Source organism: Dreissena polymorpha, chromosome 7 (genome assembly GCF_020536995.1).
Source record: "Dreissena polymorpha isolate Duluth1 chromosome 7, UMN_Dpol_1.0, whole genome shotgun sequence".
NCBI classification, from domain to species: Eukaryota; Metazoa; Mollusca; class Bivalvia; order Myida; family Dreissenidae; genus Dreissena; species Dreissena polymorpha.
In genome coordinates, this window is record NC_068361.1 from 4,228,619 (window position 1) to 4,253,168 (window position 24,550).

Consider the following 24,550-nt stretch of genomic DNA (forward strand, 5'->3'; position numbering starts at 1 on the left):
TATTGAAAAACCTCCATAGTAAAAAATCAACAGTTAATTGATCCAAAGTCAAACAAAAAACTCACCAGCTTTAAAGCGGGTATATACGATCTTGTCAAATAGTTATTTATTAATATAAAATGTGTAAAAACTTATTATACATATATTTCAATATGAACTAAAATAAAAGTTAAGAAGAACATGTGTCGAAAAATGCTAAATAAGCCAGATATTTAATTCTGAAATCGAAAAAGGCTGTACAGCCGAATTCGCCAGCATGTATATCATGCATGTACGATGTGAATCTAAATTTAGTTTAACGGTTCATTTGAAATTCCTGCAGCGATATCGATTCATACGACACACAAACACTTACTAAAAAGACGAATGCATCGGTTATTGTAGGAAAATAATAACGAATTTTATCCCATCATCAGACGTGCATTGTCGAAATAAACCACTGTGGAATAAATTTACCTTTATTTCAGCAGTGCTGAAATATAGCTGTCACGCGCGGCGAAGAATGTTCATATTACTCGGAATCAACTATAAAGTAATCATTTTTAGTAAAATCGAATCAGATTTAACAAAACAAACAATTTGATACCAAGATGTAATATAGTTTTTACACATAATGCAACTCAAAAAGCAAATAAACATTATTTACAAATATTAAGTGCGCGTACTCGTGACGTCATTATTAATACGTCATACGACACAATGCATGTTGTTTCACGCTAAAGATGCAGTTGTTTAGTGTCTTTTTTTCATTATTTCTTAAAAATCGGGGACGTAGAGGTATGATAAACGAAAAAAAGGTTGGTTACTGATCTTTTTGTAATGTATTAGGCTCGACACGATTAAAATAATGAAACAATGTTTGCTTAAAATATCTTTGGGATTTTCCGTCTAGTTCGATTTTCCTATTCTATGTTTAAAGAAATAATTTACGACTAAGAAAATTGATGGGATAAATCGAATACTAGGTCGGTGCCGAATAAAGCAAAGTTTATCTTGCTCGGCACGAAAATCTGAACCACTCGCCAAGGCTCGTGGTTCAGATTTTCTAAGCCTCGCAAAATAAACTTTGCTTTATTCGGCACCGACCTAGTATTCTCTATATCTTCGTCACAATCGGCTCAGGGCCCTAATTTGTATTTGCTGTATTTTATGAAATTCGTCTTAAATGTATCATTTTTCTTGCATATTGTGTGGTATTATAACATATTTGTATCAATATTTTACAATTCAGCACATATAAAAATCGTATATACCCGCTTTAATAAATGCAGCCTTGCTCCAAATAGGCAGCTCATTTGGATAGATGAATAATATTTACTCCAAATGCAGATGAAAAAATAAATAAATCTTGGACGAGTTTAAAATTGGTTCTGGTTTATTGAAAACCATGGCCGCTAGAGGACGGAGCATTTTACCTTACATGGCTATAGTTAAACCTTGTTAACACTTTTGAGGCCACATTAATTGTCCGCTCTTCATGAAACTAATGATAAGAAGATTTGTATCAATGATATATTGGAGGAGTCCCAGTTGGTTGAAAACCATGGCCGCCAGGGGGGACATTTTTCCTTCTATGGCTTTAGTAAAACCTTGTTAACACTCTGGAGGTCACATGTGATGTCTGATCATCATGACACTTGGTCAGAAGATTGGGTCCCATGATATCTAATGTAAGAGTTTGAAATGGTTCCTGTTGGTTGAAAAACATGGCCGCCAGGGGGCGGGGCAGTTTTCCTTATATGGCTTTACATGTGTATATGGCTTTAGTAAAACCTTGTGAACACTCTAGTTTATATAAATGGATTTTTTTGCAGTTTGACATCATTTATAACTTTTTGATGAATAAAATTTAATTGAACACAAAGTAGTTTAGGGATTATTGATCATATAACAATATTAAAATAAAGTGTATGCTGGTCAGACATAATGGAAACTCAAGATGGAATTGAAAATATCCGAATGAAACCCTAATTGCATGATGAAACAACCATGTTGTCCTTGTTCTACACATTTTGTTGATTAACCCTTTGCATGCTGGGAAATTTGTCGTCTGCTAAAATGTTGTCTGCTAAATTTAAAATTTCTAAAATTAGCATTTTCTTTGATTTTTTCAAAGAATACTATCAGAATAGCAAACAGTTTGGATCCTGATGAGACGCCACGTTTTGTGGCGTCTCACCTGGATCCAAACTGTTTGCACAGGCCTTCAAAATTCGGTTCTGTGGCGTCTCATCTGGATCCAAACTGTTTGCACAGGCCTTCAAAATTCGGTTCCTGCTCTGAAAGAGTTAAAGATGTATTATTCAATGGATTTGACAAATTTAATCCAAAAAACAGTCCCCATATGTCAGTGAAAAATTTATATTGAACTTACACGGAAGAAGCAGTATATGCTTTGATTGCCTTGAATAATTGCAACGTTATTAAATGCATGACATAAATCTGTCACGGCTCTGGAAGACTAAATACGATACGTTGTCAACTTCAAGTCGTTACTATGAAACCTGTTCGGTTAAGTTTAATTAGCTAATCTTACCTAGGAATTGTCATTCTATACACTGAAATCAAACTATGCATTATTAAAAGTTTATTTATTTTTATGCCCCCGGTAGGGTGGCGTGTAGCAGTTGAACTGTATTTCAGTATGTCAGTCTGTCTGTCTGTCAGGAAAAAAACTTTAACGTTGGCCATAACTTTTGCAATATTGAAGATAGCAACTTGATATTTGGCGTGCATGTGTATCTCATGAAGCTGCACATTTTGAGTGGTGGAAGTTCAAGGTCAAGATCATCCTTCAAGGTCAAAGGTAAAATTAATTTTTATTTCAAAGCCGCACAATAGGGGGCATTGTGTTTCTGACAAACACATCTCTTGTTTTGTAATAAATTTTGATTACATTGTACTAAAGATATTTACATGCACATGTATTCAATCGTATTGATAAAGCTTTCTTTCAAAATTTTATGCGCAGGATTTTAAGATTAGTTTTTTGTTTAATTAACTTACACAGATGATGTAACAATTTTTTTCTTCATTAAAAAAGTTCCTAATTCTTAAGTTAAGTTTGTTATACAGACCAGTACTATTTTATATGCAAGCAGTCTCAATTACAGCAAGGCTATTTGGTAATAGTAAAATAAGTTTGTCGCTTGCTTTGCTATAACCTATTTGCTACAAAATTCATGTCCACTTCATTTGATAAACTGTTTACAAAAACATCTGTTATAGCTCCATAAACACTCAAAATCAACAAATATTTTGTAAAATATTTCAGAAAATGAAATTAACCCATACAAAATCAGTGTTCCTTATAGCAAAAGCCAAAATTTAAACGCTAGATGTGATATAGTAACATAGATTTCTCAAGATACAAAATTGATTTTGAGTGTTTATATATGGCTTTAAAAATGAGACCATAACATACAGATCTTTTGAGAAAATGGCTTTTTATGCCCCCCTTCGAAGAAGAGGGGGTATATTGCTTTGCACATGTCGGTCGGTCGGTCTGTCGGTCGGTCCGTCCACCAGGTGGTTTCCCGATGATAACTCAAGAACGCTTAGGCCTAGGATCATGAGACTTCATAGGTACATTGATTATGACTCGCAGATGACCCCTATTGATTTTGAGGTCACTAGGTCAAAGGTCAAGGTCACGGTGACCCGAAATAGTAAAATGGTTTCCTGATGATAAATCAAGAACGCTTAGGCCTAGGATCATGAAAGTTGATAGGTAGATTGATCATGACTCGCAGATGACCCCTATTGATTTTCAGGTCACTAGGTCAAAGGTCAAGGTCACAGTGACCCGAAATAGTAAATAGAGGATATTTGTTGGATTCGGTGGAATATCGAATTTATTTCACAAGTGATCATAGAAAAAAATATTTTCACGAGATGCGAAGCCACGAGGGAAAATATATATTTTCTATGATCACGAGTGAAATAAAATCGATATTCCATCGTATCCAACAAATTTTCTTTTATTTGACGCTTTTTTTACCGTTTATTATCCCCACGCTTTTTGAAAAAAAGGTGGGGATATTGTGGTGATCTCCGCCGTCCGTCCGTCCGTCCATCCGTCCGTCCGTCCGTCTGTCCGTCCGTCCTGGCCACTATCTCCTCCTACACTAAAAGCACTAGAACCTTGAAATTTACACACATGGTAGCTATGAGCATATGTGCGACCCTGCACTATTTGGAATTTTGATCTGACCCCTGGGTCAAAAGTTATAGGGGTTGGGGTGGGGCCGCGTCAGAAATTATCACTCATTTTTTTAGGTTATTTTACATTTACTTCTTTATTTCTACACCGATTCACTTCAAATTGATACTGGACCTCACCTATGACAATACGGTCAATCTCAACCATGCATGGCCCCATTCCCAACCCTGGGGCGCCCCGCCCACATAGGCCACACCCACCAAAAATTTCCATTTACTATAATTTTTTCATTTCTACACGGATTCACTTCAAATTGATACTGAACTTTTGTTATGACATTAGGGTCAATCTCAACTATGCATGGCCCCAATCCCAACCCTGGGGCGCCCGCCCACATAGGCCACACCCACCAAAAAATTCCATTTACTATAATTTTTTCATTTCTACACGGATTCACTTCAAATTGATACTGAACTTCTCTTATGACATTAGGGTCAATCTCAACTATGCATGGCCCCATAACCAACCCTGGGGCCCCGCCCACATAGACCACACCCACCCAAAATTGCCTTTACTATAATTTCTTCATTTCTACACCGATTCACTTCAAATTGATATTGAACTTCTCTTATGACAATACAGTCAATCTCAACTATGCATGGCCCCATTACCAACCCTGGGGCGCCCCGCCCACATAGACCACACCCACCCAAAATTGCCTTTTACTATAATTTCTTCATTTCTACACCGATTCACTTCAAATTGATACTGAACCTCTCTTATGACAATACGGTCAATCTCAACTATGCATGGCCCCATTACCAACCCTGGGGCGCCCTGCCCACATATGTCACACCCACCCAAAATTGCCTTTTACTATAACTTCTTCATTTCTACACCAATTCACTTCTAATTGATGATGAACTTCTCTTATGACAATACGGTCAATCTCAGCTATGCATGGCCCCATTACCAACCCTGGGGCACACCTAGGTCAAACATTCGGCGTGGGGATACGCGTCGGCCTCTGCCGCGCCATTTCTAGTTTACATTGTAAATGAGTTTAACTGGATAATTTCGCTGGATTAATGACGTCATTTCGTTAAAAAATGACGTCATTTCACAGTAAAACAGTGAAAAATATCGAAATTTGTCACTGTTATTTTTCACTGTTTAGAACAGTGGAATACCAATTTTATTTCACTGATAATTCTCTTATTTTCACCGGAAAGCATAAAATAAAATGGTTTCCGGATGATAACTCAAGAACGCTTACGCCTAGGATCATGAAAATTCATAGGTAGATTGATCATGACTGGCAGATGACCCCTATTGATTTTCAGGTCATAGGTCAAAGGTCAAGGTCACGGTGACCCGAAATAGTAAAATGGTGTCCGGATGATAACTCAAGAAAGCTTATGGCTAGGATCATGAAACTTCATAGGTACATTGATCATGACTGGCAGATGACCCCTATTGATTTTCAGGTCACTAGGTCAAAGGTCAAGGTCACATTGACAAAAAACATATTCACACAATGGCTGTCACTACAACGGAGAGCCCATATGGGGGGCATGCATGTTTTACAAACAGCCCTTGTTTATTTACAATTTCACTGTTTATGATGCACCTTTTCATTTTTTCAGGTTCAGTCACTAAGAATAAACTAATATTGCATAATTCCTGCAATAATGCAGTCTTTTTTATAGCCAGTAACAATAGTCTTTTGAGAGTTATATCATTTAGCCTTGTTAGTTTGCTACTTTAAAATCGCCAGGTTATTGTCTGTTTAATAGCATTTTGAGATAGCTGTGATGTAACATTATTCTTAACAAGTCTTATTTCCATCCGTTTGAATATGCTGTACTACAACCTTATTGCTACAAAATTCATGTCCTCTTCATTTGATAAACTGTCTACAAAAACAGTTGTTAAAAATTAGAAATTTTAATCAAAAATATCTATCTTTTGAGAAAATTGCTTTTTATTAGGAAACCGGTGAAACCGGTAGGCCGGACTTATGGTTTTGTCTGCGTTCGTCCGTAACACTTTTCTAGATCCTGCAATAACTTTAAAAGTTTTATTTATTTTTTTCATGAAACTTGGAACATCATCATGGTAGATGGCAATATGCACGTCATTTCATTTTGTTCCTACGTCAAAAATTATGGTTGCTATGGCAACAAATAGAATAGAAATTATCTGCTGAAAATGGTGTTTTTTCTGGATCCTGCGATAACATTAAAAGTTCTTAAATTTTTTCATGAAACTTTAAACATGGATAGATGGCAATATGAACATTATGCACGTCATTTTATTTCATTCCGACGTAAAAAATTCTGGTTGCTATGGCAACAAATAGACTAGACATACTGCTGAAAATGGTGGTTTTCTGGATCCTGCAATAACTTTTAAAGTTCTTAATATTTTTTCATGTCACTTGAAACATGGATAGATGGCAATATGGATATTATGCACGTCATTCATTTTGTTCCTAAATAAAAAAAATTGGTTGCTATGGCAACAAATTTATATTAAAAAATCTGGAAATTCTTACAATGGTGGAGCCGGTAGGGGACTTATATTGCTTGACAATAGTCTTGTTTACAATGTCATGGTTATGTTTGTTTTCATTATTTCAGTTTCAATCACTAAAGATAAACCAAGATAACATAATTCCTGCAATTTGTAAAGTCTTTTTTATGGCCAGTAACAACTGATTTTTCAGAGGTATATCATTTAGCCTTGTTAGTTCTGCTACTTTAACATAGCCAGGTTATTGTCTGTTTAATAGCATTTTGAGATACCGGTATACAGCTGTCATGTAACATTATACTTAACAAGTCTTGTTTCCATCGGTTTTAATATTTGACATCTGGCCAATTAAGCACGAAAACCTGTCAACACTGAGGGATTATGTTTACTGCAAAGAAATTATACAATAACAATATTGGCTTCTTAGTTTAACATTTTTAATAGCGGTATTTAATTCAAACTGAGAGCTCATGAAATATTTAAAGATACACCGCTGTGCTGTTAAATGGAATATCGAATGTTATTAACAGACTGATATTGATGGCAGGTTTTGTAAATATTATTCTTCCGTCTAATATTAAAATATGTAGGTTTCAGTAAACTATAATTCTGGATCAGTGTTAATGGATATTGGACCGTAGTGCACAGTGCGTATAAATGGGCCTTTTTTGAGAACTAGGTGATATTGATATCTACAAAGCATTTTACTTATCCTGCATAGAAAGTTACTGTGTTATTTGGGATTGAAAATATTTGCACAGGCATTTGTCGATACTTATATAAATTTGACAACGACTACGACAAACTTCTTAAGATAATTTGAACGGTGTTTGATGGATATAAAGGGTAAGTTGGATGTAATTTTAAATGTATGAACTTCAACGAATTTCTTACAATTGAACACATTGTAGGGCAGTATGGTGCAGTGTTTTTTTTTTCGTTCAAATTTGGGTCCGTTAGGGGGATCTATTCCCAATGGAAAAAAGCATATATTTTTCCAATATGAGACCTAAAAATCCCAATTGAAGGTTTCCAAATTGTTTTATTTTTTAAATAAGTCTAAACATGTCAAATTATCTCCAAATCAAGCTCTATAAGTTGAGCCTTAGAAAACATAATAATGAAATCACTTTTATTATCAATTTTGCAATATTTGTAAGCACAAAATCAACAACATTAATTTCTCAATTTTAGGCAAACGTATGCGTTATTCCCATTTCCAAAGAGAGACGGCCCAATTCCCAAAAATTTGAAGAAAAAAAATACTGTGTTGTCTGTAACACAGTGTAACAAGAACATAATAGCCATTGGTCTTTATGTTATAGCAGGGCTTTTTCTCACCCTTTTGAGAATATGACCTTATCCCATGAAATCAGAACTAAAGTGTCATTTTACTTTTTAATGGGAAAACATATTATTGCTTGATTTGTAACATTTTAATAATTTTTTATAAAACTTACATAAAACTGAAACTAATAAAGATATGAGTTAAATGGATACATTCTATACCTGTTTTGTTTATAGCGCCCTGCAGTAAATGAGCTCAAAACCTATAACGCGGATCTGTTATAACGCTGTTTCGCGGCTTGGACCCCATTGACCGCGCTATATTGGAGTTATAGTGTATACAAACTTAAGACCCTTAATTTCTATACTTAACAACCCTATTTCAAAACATCTGCTAGTCAAACCATCATTTCGGAATTTTGGTGCTGGAATTGGGATTTTTAGTATGACTGAATAATTGCTATAAAAATCACCCAAAACAACCTGTACATGTATATAGTTAACATAATTTTTTTGGTGTACTGTTTGAATACCCTAAGTCTATAACAATTTTTTGCAGCATATTAAAGTAAAAAAAACACTCAAAATCAACAAATATTTCGCAAATTATTTATTAAAATAAAGTTAACCCATAAAAAATCAGTGTTCCTTTATCAATAGCCAAAATGTCAACACTAGATGTGATATGGAAAAATAGATTTAACGAGATACAAAATGCTCATTTTTATTATCCCCACGCTCCGAACTGGAGCAGGGGGATTATGTGGTTATTCCCGCCGTCTGTCCGTCCTGGCCACTATCTTCTCATACACTATGAGCACTAGAACCTTGAAACTTAAACACACGGTAGCATAATAATGAGCATATGTGCGACAGTGCACTATTTGGAATTTTGATCTGACCCCTGGGTCAAAAGTTGCGGCGTGTGGATATGCGTTGGCCGCAGCCGCATTTCTAGTTTTGAATGCGACAATATATTCCATGTTAATTTCCCATGATATTGAAACATTTACAAGCGAACGCGAAGCTGTCTTCAGGCAGCGTTGGAAGAACAACGTATTCATGAAAAGCTGCACGAAGCAAATCTCACGTTCGCTCGTAATTGTTCTGATATCGTAGCTGGAAATTCACATGAAACATATTGTGACTCAAAAAATAAAAACAAGCATGTTGTATGGTGTTAAATCTATCGTTGAAATTTGAACTATTGCTATAAGAACCATGGATTTTTATGCCCCCTTTGGAAGAAAAGGGGGCATATAGTGATCAGACTGTCTGTCTGTTTGTCCGTCCGTCTGTTTGTCCGTCTGTCTTTCCGTCACACTTTGCGTTTAGGTTTCAAAAAATGCTCATAACTTCTATGTCCCTTGAGATATCACCTTCATATTTGGTATGCATGTGTATATGGACGAGGCCTTTCAATACGCACAAAAATTTTCACCCCTGTGACCTTGACCTTGAACTTAGGGTCCGCGTTTAGGTTTCGAAATCTGTGTTTAAGTTTCGAAAAATGCTCATAACTTCTATGTACCTTGAGATTATTCATATTTGGTATGCATGTGTATATAGACGAGGCCTTTCCATACGCACAAAAATGTTCACCCCTGTGACCTTGACCTTGAACTTAGGGTCCGCGCTTAGGTTTCGAAATCTGCGTTTATGTTTCAAAAAATGCTCATAACTTCTATGTCCCTTGAGATATAACCTTCATATTTGGTATGCATGTGTATATGGACGAGGCCTTTTCATACGCACAAAAATTTTCACCCCTGTGACCTAAACCTTGAACTTAGGGTCCGCGTTTAGGTTTCGAAATCTGCGTTTAAGTTTCGAAAAATGCTCATAACTTCTATGTCCTTTGAGATATAACCTTCATATTTGGTATGCATGTGTATATGGACGAGGCCTTTACATACGCACAAAAATTTTCACCCCTGTGACCTTGACCTTGAACTTAGGGTCCGCGCTTAGGTTTTTGAAATCTGCGTTTAAGTTTCGAAAAAAGCTCATAACTTCTATGTCCCTTAAGATATAACCTTCATATTTGCTATGCTGAGGCCTTTCCATACGCACACAAATTTTTACCCCTGTGACCTTCACCTTGAACTTAAGGTCCGGGTTTAGGTTTTGAAATCTGCGTTTAGTTTTTGATAAATGCTCATAACTTCTATCAAAGCGTTTATAGGTGGCATTAGTCATCCTATGGTGACAGCTCTTTTTTTATGCCCACGAAAGAGGGCATATAGTGCTCGGACTCTCCGTCTGTCCGTCTTTCCGTCACACTGTTTATTTGTTATTAATTTGCTTAATCGGTTGCAAATGGTGTCTTTTGCTTTGTGAGTTTTGGATTTCAATGGTCTTTTAAGCTCATGTATTATATATGAAATATATATAGTGGAGCTATCCTACTCACGTCGGCGTTCCGTTTCCGTGCCGTTTCCGTTAGTGTGCAAATGTTAACCTTTTCGTACTACCCCATTTATTTTCATTGTCCCTTGACATATTGCTTTCATATTTTGCATACTTGTTTACCAACATCACCCCATTCTATAAACAAGAGCAGACAACTCTATCGAGCATTTTGTCATAATTATTGCCCCTTTTATACTTAGAATATGCATATTATTGATAAATCTATGTTAAAGTTTGCGTACTACCCCAAATATTTTCTATATCCTTTGACATATTGCTTTTATATGTTGCATACTTGTTTACCCCTGTGAGCTTGACCTTGAACTTGGGGTCCGCGTTTAGGTTTCAAAATCTGCGTTTAGGTTTCGAAAAATGCTCGTAACTTCTATGTCCCTTGAGATATAACCTTCATATTTGGTATACATGTGTATATGTACAAGGCCTTTCCATACGCACACAATTTTTAACCCCTGTGACCTTAACCTTGAAGTTAGGGTCCGTGTTTAGGTTTCAAAATCTGCGTTTAGGTTTCGAAAAATGCTCATAACTTCTATGTCCCTTGAGACATAACCTTCATATTTGGTATGCATGTTTATATGGACAAGGCCTTTCCATACGCACACAAATTTTGACCCCTGTGACCTTGACCTTGAACTTAGGGTCTGCGTTTAGGTTTCAAAATCTGCGTTTAGGTTTCGAAAAATGCTATAACTTCTATCAAAGCGTTTATAGGGGGCATATGTCATCCTATGGTGACAGCTCTTGTTTATGTGTTTACTTGATTTTTGGAATATTGTACAAAATATTCGTTGAGTTTGAGTGTTTATGGGCTTTTAAAGACCCACTAACCAAATACTTTAATATAATTTTACTATGCATAAATAGTTGTATATTGACATCTTACTGAACAAAATGAAATAAAATACACAGTAAAATTGGTTAAATTATAATTTTGTAATTATAAATAGTATAGTTTCTATTTTCTCCTGGAGAAAAATGGGAATGTACACTTTATATTAAGCTTTCAGAAAAGTATATAAATATTATAGTCACAATAAACCCGTTCAAAGAAAAATATATTGCAGCTTGCATTTCTGACAACCAAAAATTTTCAGTGAAATAACTATTTTTTTAATAAGAACTGATGCACTCAAAGAGCATGCATTGATATATATTTGGTGGACATCAGATTTAAATTACCAAGAGAATTTGTGTTTGAAGATCTGAGTGGGAGATACCATATTCTTATATCTTTAAATAAGCAGAGACAAAAAAAACGTAAATTTGAATTAAGGAGAATAGAACATACATAGGTTATCAGAAATTACCCATATCGTTCTAACCCCTGTGATTTTTGAATTCAGGTCCAGGTTTGATAAATATCCTGATCAATAATTTGCTCATTAATTAAAAAAACAACAGTTTCCTTATGATAAGAAAATCCCAAACCAATCACAATAAAACATCTTGCCATTATTATGTTATGTCAAGGGGAACCTGTTATCTTACTAGGCTTTGAATACACCACTTAAAAAAGAGACGTAAACTACCATATTCTTTTCTTCTTTAATGCATATTGATTTCGAGCTATTTCTAAAATCTCATTAGTTTTCAAGATCTGCATTTTCTTCTTATCCCAGAGTGTTATTGAATCGTCTTTGATCTAAGCAATTTGCCTGTAAATGGGGCTTTCAGGAAGCGCTTTTCAATAGGTTTTGTGATCGAAGGTCTATTATATGGAAGCATTTGAAGTTCATTTAATGTCAAATACACTGTCAGACCTTGCTAGCATTCATTATTCAGAAAGCGTTCAACCTTAAAATGGGATCATTGTGAATAAATCAATCAACATTACTTTTTGTTAAGAAATTCAGAAGGTGCATTGCATGTTGTTTTAAGTCTGAGAAACAGAGAAAGGTTTAAGTGTGTGTTTCTTTAAATTATTATCAATACATAGTTGTGAAAATGGAGGAATATATTTTATCCTATTACAAGATGAAAATCGATAGTATAACAATGATTGTATAAACATGAGCTTTATAATATCGCTATTTTAAGATCAGATTTTATTTTTCCGAAAATTGGAGAATCTGTTTTTGTCAACAACAGAAAAACAAAAAGTCAAAAAATGCAATATTTGACAATTATTAATTAAAAATTGGGAGGAAATAATAGGATAAATATAATATTATGTGAGTTTGGGATATAAAGATCAAGTTTATCATGCTCGGTACGAACCATGTTAGCGCTTGGCAAGCCTCGCGCTTCATCGGTTCTAAGCCTCGCATGATAAACTTGATCTTTATCCCAAACTCACATAATATTCTCTATATATACAAATGTGCTTTAAGTATCTAGAATAATTGATGTTCAAGTCTTTGTAGACTTTCACATACTATTATTCAAATATACATACATAATACATGTGTGTTATACATAATACACTGTATTACCGGTATTCAAGTATAATATACAATTTGATATTCTTTAAAAATAATTACATTTTTAATAGGTTTATAACTCTTAAAATTATGAAGCAAGAACTCATTTACATGTATTTGTATTTCAGAATTTTCATAAAGAATACCTATTTTTACTGGTCTTAAAAACCTCTGCTGCATTATTGTCAGATTACCAGTAATTTTGATCTTATTTTTTTTAATACATTATTTATTTAAAAAACAATTGGCTATCCATTTTGAGTGGTTCCTTATGCTTTCAATAGATGTTGTTACAGCATTAATAGACTTGATAATACTTTTACATGGATATGTTTCTCATATCAGAAAACATTGAATAGTATTCCATTTTCAGCTAGTTCAAAGTAAAGTAGGTAAACTGAAAGTGAATGGATTCATATGCAGCATTGTTTTGGTTGCAATATCAAGACAAAATTCTCCATCAGAAAATACAATTAAGCAGTGGCTATTATAAGATAACCCAAAAGTTAAATTTTTTAAATTAATAAGGTTAGTTAGATAAAGTCCATACATTTTTTTTCCAGAAAATGCAGTTTTGACTGGTTCCTGAAATTCTAAAGTAGATGAGCTGACATTGAAAGCTATAACCAGTCACCATGGTTAGCATACCGGACTGGACCAAGTTTCAGCGACTTCACGACACGAATCGTGAGGGCACCAATCTCGCAAGTCTTGACAAGTATTACAAACAACGCGAGGAAGAGACCATACGCCAAGCCGAAAATCAGGTTGGCCAATAAATATGCTTTTTTCTGACAAATTAAACTTGTACTAGTTCATGTGTGTAAAGTGTCCGCCCAGATTAGACTGTGCAGTTGGCAGGGACGACACTTTCCATAGAATAGGAAGAACCTTTTTAGGTAAAATCCAATGCAGGTGGAAAGTGTCATCCCTGATAAGCCTGTGCAGACTGCACATGCTGATCTGGTATGATTCTTTACCATGATGTATTAACTCTTCCAGTGCTGGAACCGAATTTTGAAGGCCTTTGCAAACAGTTTGGATCCAGATGAGACGCCACAGAACGTGGCGTCTCATCAGGATCCAAACTGTTTGCTATTCTGATAGTATTCTTTGAGAAAAAATCAAAGAAAATGCTAATTTTAGTAATTCAGCAGACAACATTTTTGCAGACAACAAATTTCCCAGCATGCAAAGGGTTAAGACCCATTTTTCCAGAACAAGGTTAAAATGCTGCTCACCTGTGGCCCTACAGTTTTAAAGTTTGACAAGTATTTAGTTTCAGAGGAATTAATTTTGCATTGTTAAATAAAAAGTATAAAAACAACCTAGGCCTCATTTAATATACAATTCTCTGGTTAGCATTACATGGTATCACCCTGTTTGGCATGATATTTATATATAAAAATATTAATTTTGAATGCAAATATTTCAATAATAAATTATTTAGGTCTACAAGTCTTATTCTAAATTGTTTCAATAATATTATTTTAATTGGACAAACGCCACCGCATGGATTATTTAAATAATAAATTGTTGTTGTCTACACATTTTGATCAAAATTGTTCCAAAAATATTAACTAAATTGGACAAAAGCATTTGAATAGTACATAAAAAACCCATAATAATAAATAAAAACTGCAAGTTAAAAAATACTTTAATAGTTCATCCATTTTAAACTTATAATTTACATAATTAACATATACTTTTCACTATTTTTAGGGTTTGCTGAAAGTTCCAAGCCAGGAATACCTGATCAGAACGTGTGGAAAACTATACAACGGCAAATATATTAAAGGTTAGTAATGATCCCCAGCCGTAATGCGGAGGGATATTATTTTCGCTTGTATGTCCGTCCGTATGTTTGTCCTTTCGTCCATCCTTCCATCTGTCTGTGTTCAACACTTTTGTGTCTGGAGCCATATGTCAGAACTACTGTGGCTGATTTCATGGAAATTTAAGTGTATATATAGACCATAAAAGGAGGATGCAAGTCAAATTGCAATGGAAACTATTTGTCAATAACGGAGTAATGGCCCATTTTGACTTGAAAATACCCTTGTATACAGTATTTTTTTCTATCTTGAGCTGTATCTCCAATAACCTATGAGCCACAGCCATGAAACTTACCACAGTTGATCTCAATCTTCTTAGGATAAGTCACTTGCTAGACCCATAACCCTACAGGTACGGTCAAGGTCGTACATTGAGTTTACAAATGTAAAATATGTATTATCATTTACATTCTTTTTCATGCTTGAATTGCGCCCTATTTATTTTAATACTTGATTTTGCATGTGCGCATTTCACTAATAAAACACAACTTAACAGAGTGTTTACAGGATCCTCCTGATCTATTTGACATGATCCAAATGCAATCAAAAATGTATTCATCATAACAGTACTTTAATATATTCATTCATTAAAGTTCAGGTCAAAGTTGGGAAGCTAATCTTGTCAGCATCACTCCAGCCATGTACAAAGAGCAGGATGGTAATTTCTAAAAATAAATACGAATTCTTATAAAATTACACATATGAAATGGCTGATGATTCATATTCTTCAATTATTTTCAGGCTTATAAGTTATTATAAACACAACAATAAACTGCATTTCTTATTGTTTTTTCTCTTTAATAATACAAATGACTATAACATTGCTTTACTAAATACACACACTCCTAAATCTAACAACTACAATAACTCAAATGGCAAGAGTTGGGATGGAAATGTTTACTGATATTTTTTATAAGAACAAAAGGCAGGACAGTATAAAGGACAGTAGGGGACAACCTTATTTGGCAATGGTGCAGTGCCATGCTATTTATTACTAGCCGGAGCGCTGCTTGTGAAAGAAGGCATAAATGTCTGAAAACCTTTAATTGCGGCACTGTTGATTAAATTTAGCTAATAATTCTAGTATTTTACCAATGTATTATTATATTTTTCACCCAGATGTGGCTCAACTCCTGTATGTTCGTCTCGATGGAGTGCATCTGCGTAAAGTCGGTGACCTGACTTTCTGCGTGAATCTGCGGATATGTATCCTCAACAACAACTTCCTGACAAAGATTGACGGGTTGACTGGATGTCGGCATCTTATTAAGCTGGATTTACACAGCAACCAGGTAAACATACTTAACTTCTATTCACTAAGATACACACTTTGAGGTGTTTGTTATCCCTCAGAAAATCAAATTAAATTGAAGACCTTTCTCAATACGTTTGAGTTTTAACGGCTTCATTTCCAACCCTAAGATACTGATGAGCAGTAGGGCTGTAACGAATAAACTAGGTGACAAATACGATACGTATCACGAATACAGGGTGGCAAATACGAATATTTATTCACGAATATGAATTTCAATGAACAAAAGTAATACTGACAACTTGACATGACATTATATAGTATGAAACTATGAGTATTTTTCAATTTGATTAATTGAGTATCATAGCATACTGAAAATATGAAATATAACACTTTGAAATAAAAAAAACACTGACTAGAACTGCTTAAACTTTTAACACAGTTTTAAAAAAAACATTACTAGTACTAATAAAATCCTTGAGTAGAACCATTAAGGAACTTGACATGCTAGGTTCCATGTTTGTTGATAAGTTGCACAATCATTGTCGTAAAGATAAACAAAATGGAAATTCCATCTGCTAATCCTTTGTGTGTATGTTTGAGCATCAAATCACTGGTATTTACCTAAATAAACATTAAACAAACATCGAAAGATTTTTAAATTCAATGTTGTAAATATTTAACCGGTGCACGCCATTTTTGTTTATAATCTCACTGTGTAACATAGTGGGTGGGGTAAACATGATGAAAAACTCCGGAATAAGGAGAAGAACATTTAAATATAGGGGTTTATTGTATGAACCTTCATTTGTAAGGTAAGATTAAGATGATTAAACTTTCAAACTCGAAACCACGTTGTTTGTATTCATCAAATATTCGGTTCTGGAGGTGGCGATTAACGAATACAATTCGTCCACAGCCGTATTCAAGTAATTTGAATATTCGAATGTATCGTTACAGACCTAATTAGCAGTTAACAGCATATAACCTGAACAGACTGGTTGCATATAGTCATTTTCAATTTGTTTCTGAGCGGGAAAGGTTTTACTTTAAGCCTTCCACACCATAGTTTTGTCATAGGTTTATACCCAATATAATCTTTAGAATGATTGCCAACAAAACTGAAGTTCTTATTATAACCCAGTAGGTCACGGTGTGTTGGGTTGGGTGGGTGTGGGTATTGGAGTCACTCAAGTTTCATAAATCTGTCACAAGTGTTCACTATATATGAGATTTTGTGGCACATTCAAGAACCACATTACAACCTGCTAGGTCTCTGTCAAATGTTTAGTTCAATGGTTTGTTAAAGGTAGAACACAGTTTTGACTAAATAGAGCTTGTCTGCACTATAGCTTGATGACATGTGGAAGGAGATGAAAAATTATGTGATCCAAATGTTAACCTACATGAGTAAATAGGTTGATTTTAAAGTGTTAGAAGTAGTAAGAATTGAAGTTTCAAAAAATGTGTGTAATATTTACTTTAAATGCTATGAATTTTTTTCCACCATTTTAAAATGGAGTCAGGTCCTTTTGGATTGGGAAAATATGCAGCATTTTTATTAAAGTTGGGAAATTAGTATTGTTGCTGTTATGCTATAAAATTGAGAATAAAGGCGTTTTCAGTATTATATTTACTAAGGTTGAACTTATATGGCCGGATGAGAGATGAATAAAATGTTGATATCTAAAAGCAATTTTTTATTATGCCCCCCTTTGAAGAAGAGGGGGTATATTGTTTTGCACATGTAGATCGGTCGGTTGGTCCGTCGGTCGGTCTGTCCACTAGATGGTTTCCGAATGATAACTCAAGAGGCCTTGGATCATAAAACTTCATAGGTACATTGATCATGACTGACATATGACCCCTATTGATTTTCAGGTCACTAGGTCAAAGGTCAAGGTAACAGTGACTCGAAATAGTAAAATGGTTTTCAAATGATAACTCAAGAATGCTTACGCCTAGGATCATGAAACTTCATAGGTACATTGATCATGACTGGCAGATGACCCCTATTGAATTTCAGGTCACTATGTTAAAGGTCAAGGTCACAGTGACTCGAAACAGTAAAATGGTTTCCGGACGATATCTCAAGAATTATTAGGCTTAGGATCATGAAACTTCATAGGTATATTGATCATGATTGGCAGATGACCCCTATTGATTTTCAGGTCACTAGGTCAAAGATCAAGGTCATGGTGACAAAAAACGTATTCACACAATGGCTGCCACTACAACTGACAGCCCATATGAGGAGCATGCATGTTTTACAAATAGCCCTTGTTTATTATTTTTTTGGAGGGGGGGGAGAGACCTTCAACTTGCAATTTTTACTTTTAGGTCCCATTTGGGAAAAAATATACTTTTTATACGCCCGTATAAAATACGGGACGTATTATGTGAAACCCCTTGGCGGGCGGGCGGGCGGCGGGCGGAAGGCATCACTTTGTCCGGACTCTAATTCAAATTGTATTCATCCGATCTTCACCAAACTTGGTCAGCAGTTGCATCTAGTTGATATCTAGGCCAAGTTCGAATATGGGTCATGCCGGGTCAAAAACTAGGTCATAGGGTCAATAAGTGCATTTTCAAAGGGGCCACTTTGTCCGGACTCTATTTCAAATTGTATTCATCCGATCTTCACCAAACTTGGTCAGCAGTTGCATCTAGTTGATATATAGGCCAAGTTCGAATATGGGTCATGCCGGGTCAAAAACTAGGTCATAGGGTCAATTAGTGCATTTTCAACGGCGCCACTTTGTCCGGACTCTAATTCAAATTGTATTCATCCGATCTTCACCAAACTTGGTCAGTAGTTGCATCTAGTTGATATCTAGGTCAAGTCCGAATATGGGTCATGCTGGGTCAAAAACTAGGTCAAAGGGTCAATTAGTGCATTTTACTTTGTCCGGACTCTAATTCAAATTGTATAAATCTTATCTTCACCAAACTTGGTCAGTAGTTGCATCTAGTTGATATCTAGGCCAAGTTCGAATATGGGTCATGCCAGGTAAAAAACTAGGTCATAGGGTCAATTAGTCCATTTTCAACAGCGCCACTTTGTCCGGACTCTTATTCAAATTGTATTCATCCGATCTTTACCAAACTTGGTCAGTAGTTGCATCTAGTTGATATCTAGGTCAAGTTCGAATATGGGTCATGTCGGGTCAAGAACTAGGTCATAGGGTCAATTAGTGCATTTTCAACGGCGCCACTTTGTCCGGACTCTAATTCAAATTGTATTCATCCGAAACTTTTAAACAACTTTTTATCCTGCGTCAAAGTGGTATGGGGGTATAAGTCACATTCAGTGACAAAGCTCTAGTTTTAAACATCATCTAATAAATTACCACACCCCACATTATACCCACTCTCACCCCCACCCCCCTACCCCCCCCACCCACCCCATATTTTTTTTAAACATCATCTAATAAATTACCCCACCCCACATTATACCCCCCTCTCATCCCCCCCCCCTACCCCTCCCTCCAACAATTTTTTTTTTTTCCTTTTTTTATTTTGAAAGATCGTCTAATTAATTATTGAATATGAACAATTTCCCCATGATGGCTTATGGAATAGTCGAGCGCGCTTTCCTCTGACAGCTCTTGTTTCCTATATTTCAAGATAGTCTTACATAAGGTACTTTCCTTTCTCAGTTTTGTCTATACATTTTAACCCAAATTGTAAGGCCAATTTTGCAAGCCTTTTCCCCAAATAAAAACTCCCAGTGCTCTCCAAACTTGAGTACAGATGGCTAGCAGGGGTCCAGATAAGGATTTAGTCTAACAGGTATTTTACCCCCCTAATATTATTGTTTAAGGGTATTTACTCCTTTGGTCAGAAGTTGTATCTAGACAATATTTAGGTCAAGTTTGAATATGGGTCATGCCGGGTCAAAAACTAGGTCACAGGGATACTTTAACCTTTTCAAGCATTTAGCATGGTGTCCGCTCTCTAATTGAAGTAGTTTTCATCCGATCTTCACCAAATTTGATCAGAAGTTGTGTCTAGACAATATCAACATGTAGGTCAAGTTCAAATATGGGTTATGCCAGGTTAAAAACTAGGTCACAAGGTCACTTAGTGCATTTCAAGCATTTAGCATGGTGTCCGCTCTCTATTTGAAGTAGTTTTCATCAGATCTTCACCAACTTTGGTCAGAAGTTGTGTCTAGATGATATGTAGGTCAAGTTCAAATATGGGTCATGGTAAAGTTATCAAGTTGTCCAAAGCCTTAAAACGGGCGTATCTTGTGACAGTTTGGCACTCTTGTTCCTATTGGGAATGGGGCCGAGTACTGGACCCAATTTGGAATGAAAACGCCCCACTGAAAACAGATCACAAACAATAAATTCCATTGGCTTACCAAGGATAAGGTGGCATACAAAGTGTTAATCCTATTATAATGTTTGCAGTAACTGGTTTGTGTACAAACCTATGCCTACCAAGATATAAAGGATCTGACACGAGTAATATCAGTTGTTTATATCGAATAAAATCACAAGATGTTGCAGTGTCATTCCAGCAAAATAACATAAGACGATTAGTCAGTCAAACAAAAAGTAGCAAATCAAAACGCTGACAAAGCTTAATAATGCATGTTTAAGACAATTATTAAAGATGCATACACTCACCTATGATTAGCTTAGGTTAGTTATAGTTCATTTTGTTGGTTGTGTTCATCTCCTAATGTCCTTCATTCTAAGGAAATATTGATCATGATCATGTTTATCTTTAAGCTTTAGAATGCAGTCATAACTTAAAGGTGTCCTTAGAAATTTGATGGACTAGATCTTGTTTTCCAAGATGAGGCCCTAGTAACACAGTATCACAAACTTACAATATTCTGACTCAACTTTGATTATTTTTATGCCCCCCTTCGAAGAAGAGGGGGTATATTGCTTTGCTCATGTCGGTATGTCGGTTGTCTGTCGGTCGGTCTGTCGGTCCGTCCACCAGGTGGTTGTCAGATGATAACTCAAGAACGCTTGGGCCTAGGATCATGAAACTTCATAGGTACATTGATCATGACTCGCAGATGACCCCAATTAATTTTGAGGTCACTAGGTCAAAGGTCAAGGTCACAGTGACCTGAAATAGTAAAATGGTTTTTGAATGATAACTCAAGAATGCATACGCGGCCAACAGGGCAAACTCTGAACAATATTACTGAAGCAACTAGTCTGTAATCCTAAATCTGTAATTATCAGTCCAATGAAACATCATCCTTTGAGTAAAATACAGTGAATCAGTAAAAATATTATCAGAATATGAGATTTTTTGTATATTTTGTATATTAAATATTGTGTTAATGTTTAATTTTGTTGATTAATATAAATATAAGCAGGACAGGGGAGGTAATACACTATTATATCTTTCTTATATACAGGGGAAACAAATGTAATAAGTTTAAATTTCATGTTTAATGAATAGAGGATATCACCCCCCCCAATTTTTTTTAAACATCATGTAATCAATTACCACACCCTACATTAAACCCCCTTCTCACCCCCACCCCCCTCTCACCCCCCACCCCCCTACCCCCCCACCCCCTACCCCCCACCCCCCCCATTTTTTAAACATCTAATAAAATAACCCCACCCCATATTATACCCCCCTCTCACTCCCCCCTACCCCCCCTACCCCCCCACCCCCCCCCATTTTTTTAAACATCTAATAAATTACCCCACCCCACATTATACCCCCCTTTCACTCCCCCCCACCCCCCCATTTTTTTAAACATCTAATAAATTACCCCACCCCACATTATTACCCCCTCTCACCCCCACCCCCCTACCCCCCCCCCCACCTCCCCCCCACTCCCCCCCATCCCCCACCCCTCCCCAATTTTTTTTTTAACATCTTATAAATTACCACACCCCATATTATACCCCCTCTCACCCCCCACCCCCCTACTCCCCCACCCCCCACCCCCCCCAAATAATCTTTTTTTAAAACATCTAATAAATTACCACACCCCACATTATACCCCCCTACCCCCCACCCCCCCCCACCCCAATTTCTTTTTATTTACTTTAAACATCTTATAAATTACCACACCCCACATTATAAACCCCCTCTCATCCCCTACCCCCCACTCCCCCCTTCCCCCCCAAACCCCACCCCCCCCCATTTTTTTTTTAAAACATCTAATTAATTACCCCACCCCAAATTATTACCCCCTTTCACCCCCACCCCCCCCTACCCCCCACCCCCACCCTCTCCTCCCCCCACGTTCTTTTTTAAACATCTTATATAATAAATTACCACATCCCACATTATACCCCCCTACCCACCCCCCTACCCACCTCCCCTACCCCCCCACCCCCCACCCCAACCCATTTTTTTTAAACATCTTATAAATTACTACACCCCACATTATACCCCCATCTCACCCCCCTACCCCCCAGCCCCCTACCCCCCCCCCCACCCCCCCCCCCCCCCCCCCAAAAAAAAATATTTTTATGTCCCCCACTATAGTAGTGGGGGACATATTGTTTTTGCCCTGTCTGTTGGTCTGTCTGTTGGTCTGTCTGTTTGCGCCAACTTTAACATTTTGCAATAACTTTTGCTATATTGAAGATAGCAACTTCATATTTGGCATGCATGTGTATCTCATAAAGCTGCACATTTTGAGTGGTGAAAGGTCAAGGTCAAGGTCATCCTTCAAGGTCAGAGGTCAAATATATATGGCCAAAATCGCTTATTTTATAAATACTTTTGCAATATTGAAGATAGCAACTTGATATTTGGCATGCATGTGCATCTCATGGAGCTGCACATTTTGAGTGGTGAACAGTCAAGGTCAAGGTCATCTTTTAAGGTCAGAGGTCAAATATATGTGGCCCAAATCGCTTATTTTATAAATACTTTTGCAATATTGAAGATAGCAACTTGATATTTGGCATGCATGTGCATCTCATGGAGCTGCACATTTTGAGTGGTGAAAGGTCAAGGTCATCCTTCAAGGTCTGAGGTCAAATATATGTGGCCCAAATCGCTTATTTTATGAATACTTTTGCAATATTGAATATAGCAACTTGATATTTGGCATGCATGTGCATCTCATGGAGCTGCACATTTTGAGTGGTGAAAGGTCAAGGTCATCCTTCACAAGGTCAAGGTCACTTCAAAGTCAAACGTCATATAGGGGGACATTGTGTTTCACAAACGCATCTTGTTAAACATCTAATAAATTACCCCACCCCACATTATTACCCCCTTTCACCACCCCACCCACCACCCCTCCCCCCCATTTTTTTTAAACATCTTATAAATTATCACACCCCACATTATACCCCCTCTCACCCCCCCTACCCCCCCCCCTAACCCCCCCCCCCACCCCTCCCAAATAAAACTAATATATTTTTTAAAAACATCTAATAAATTACCTCACATTATACCCCCTCTCCCCCCCCACCCACCCCTACCCCCTCACCCCCTAACCCCCACTGCTCACACCCCTCACCCCCCTACCCCCACCGCTCACACACCCCAACCACCCCCCGCATTTTTTTTTAATCTTAAAAATTACCACACCCCACATTATACCCCCCACTCACCCCCCTACCCCCCCACCCCCTACCCCCCCACCCACCCACCCCCCCCCGAATTTTTTTTTTAAACATCTTATAAATTACCACACCCCACATTATAAACCCCTCTCACCCCCCTACCCCCACCCCCCCTACTTCCCCCAACCCCCACCCCCCCAAAAAATAATATTTTTTTTTTAAACATCTAATAAATTACCCCACCCCACATTATTACCCCCTCTCACCCCCCATCCCCCTACCCCCCCCCACCCCCACCCCCCCCCCCCAATTTTTTTTAAACATCTTATAAATTACCCCACCCCACATTATACCCCCCTCTCACCCCCCCCCTACCCACCCCTCACCCCTCCTACCCCCCTCATCCCCCACCCCTCCCATTTTATTTTTTTTAAACATCTTATAAATTACCCACATTATTACTCCCTCTCATCCCCCACCCTCCTACCCCCCACCCCCCTACCACCCCACTTCCCACTCCCCCCCAATTTTTTTTTAAACATCTTATAAATTACCACACCCCACATTATACCCTCCTCTCACCCCCCTACCCCCCCACCCCCAAACCCTTACCCACCCCCAACCCCTCCTACCCCCCCCACCCCCACCCCCCCAATTTTTTTTAAAACATCTTATAAATTACCACACCCCACATTATACCCCCCTCTCACCCCCCTACCCCCACCCCCCTACCCCCCACCCCCCCTACCCCCCACCCCCCTACCCCCCCACCCCCCCAAAAAAAAATTTGTTTTTAAACATCTTATAAATTACCCCACTCCACATTATTACCCCCTCTCACTCCCACCCCCCTTACCCCCCCCCCCCACCCCCCCACCCCCCCAAAAAATAATTTGTTTTTAAGCATCTTATAAATTACCACACCCCACATTATACTACCCTCTCTCTCCCCCCTACCCCCAACCCCCCCCCCCCCCCAAATATTTGTTTTTTTACACATCTAATAAATTACCCCACCACACATTATTACCCCCTCTCACCCCCCCCCCCCCCCTACCCCCCCGTCAAGGTCACAGTGACTCAAAATAGTACAATGGTTTCCGGATGAT

General features: G+C 37.1%; 1 protein-coding gene across 3 annotated transcripts in view; it reads left to right on the top strand.

The window, feature by feature from the left end:
• The window catches only part of LOC127838746 (uncharacterized), a 37,395-nt gene that overhangs the window by 2,844 nt on the left and 10,001 nt on the right, over positions 1–24,550 (top strand). For 2 of the 3 annotated variants that reach the window (XM_052366724.1, XM_052366726.1), the window contains exons 2-4: positions 13,401–13,604; positions 14,560–14,635; positions 15,792–15,964. In XM_052366724.1, coding sequence (XP_052222684.1) covers positions 13,473–13,604; positions 14,560–14,635; positions 15,792–15,964 — 381 coding nt within the window. In that variant the 5' untranslated portion in view covers positions 13,401–13,472. Of the gene's footprint in view, positions 1–7,242; positions 7,544–13,400; positions 13,605–14,559; positions 14,636–15,791; positions 15,965–24,550 lie in introns of those variants that run through there. The other variant, XM_052366725.1, reaches the window with a different exon arrangement.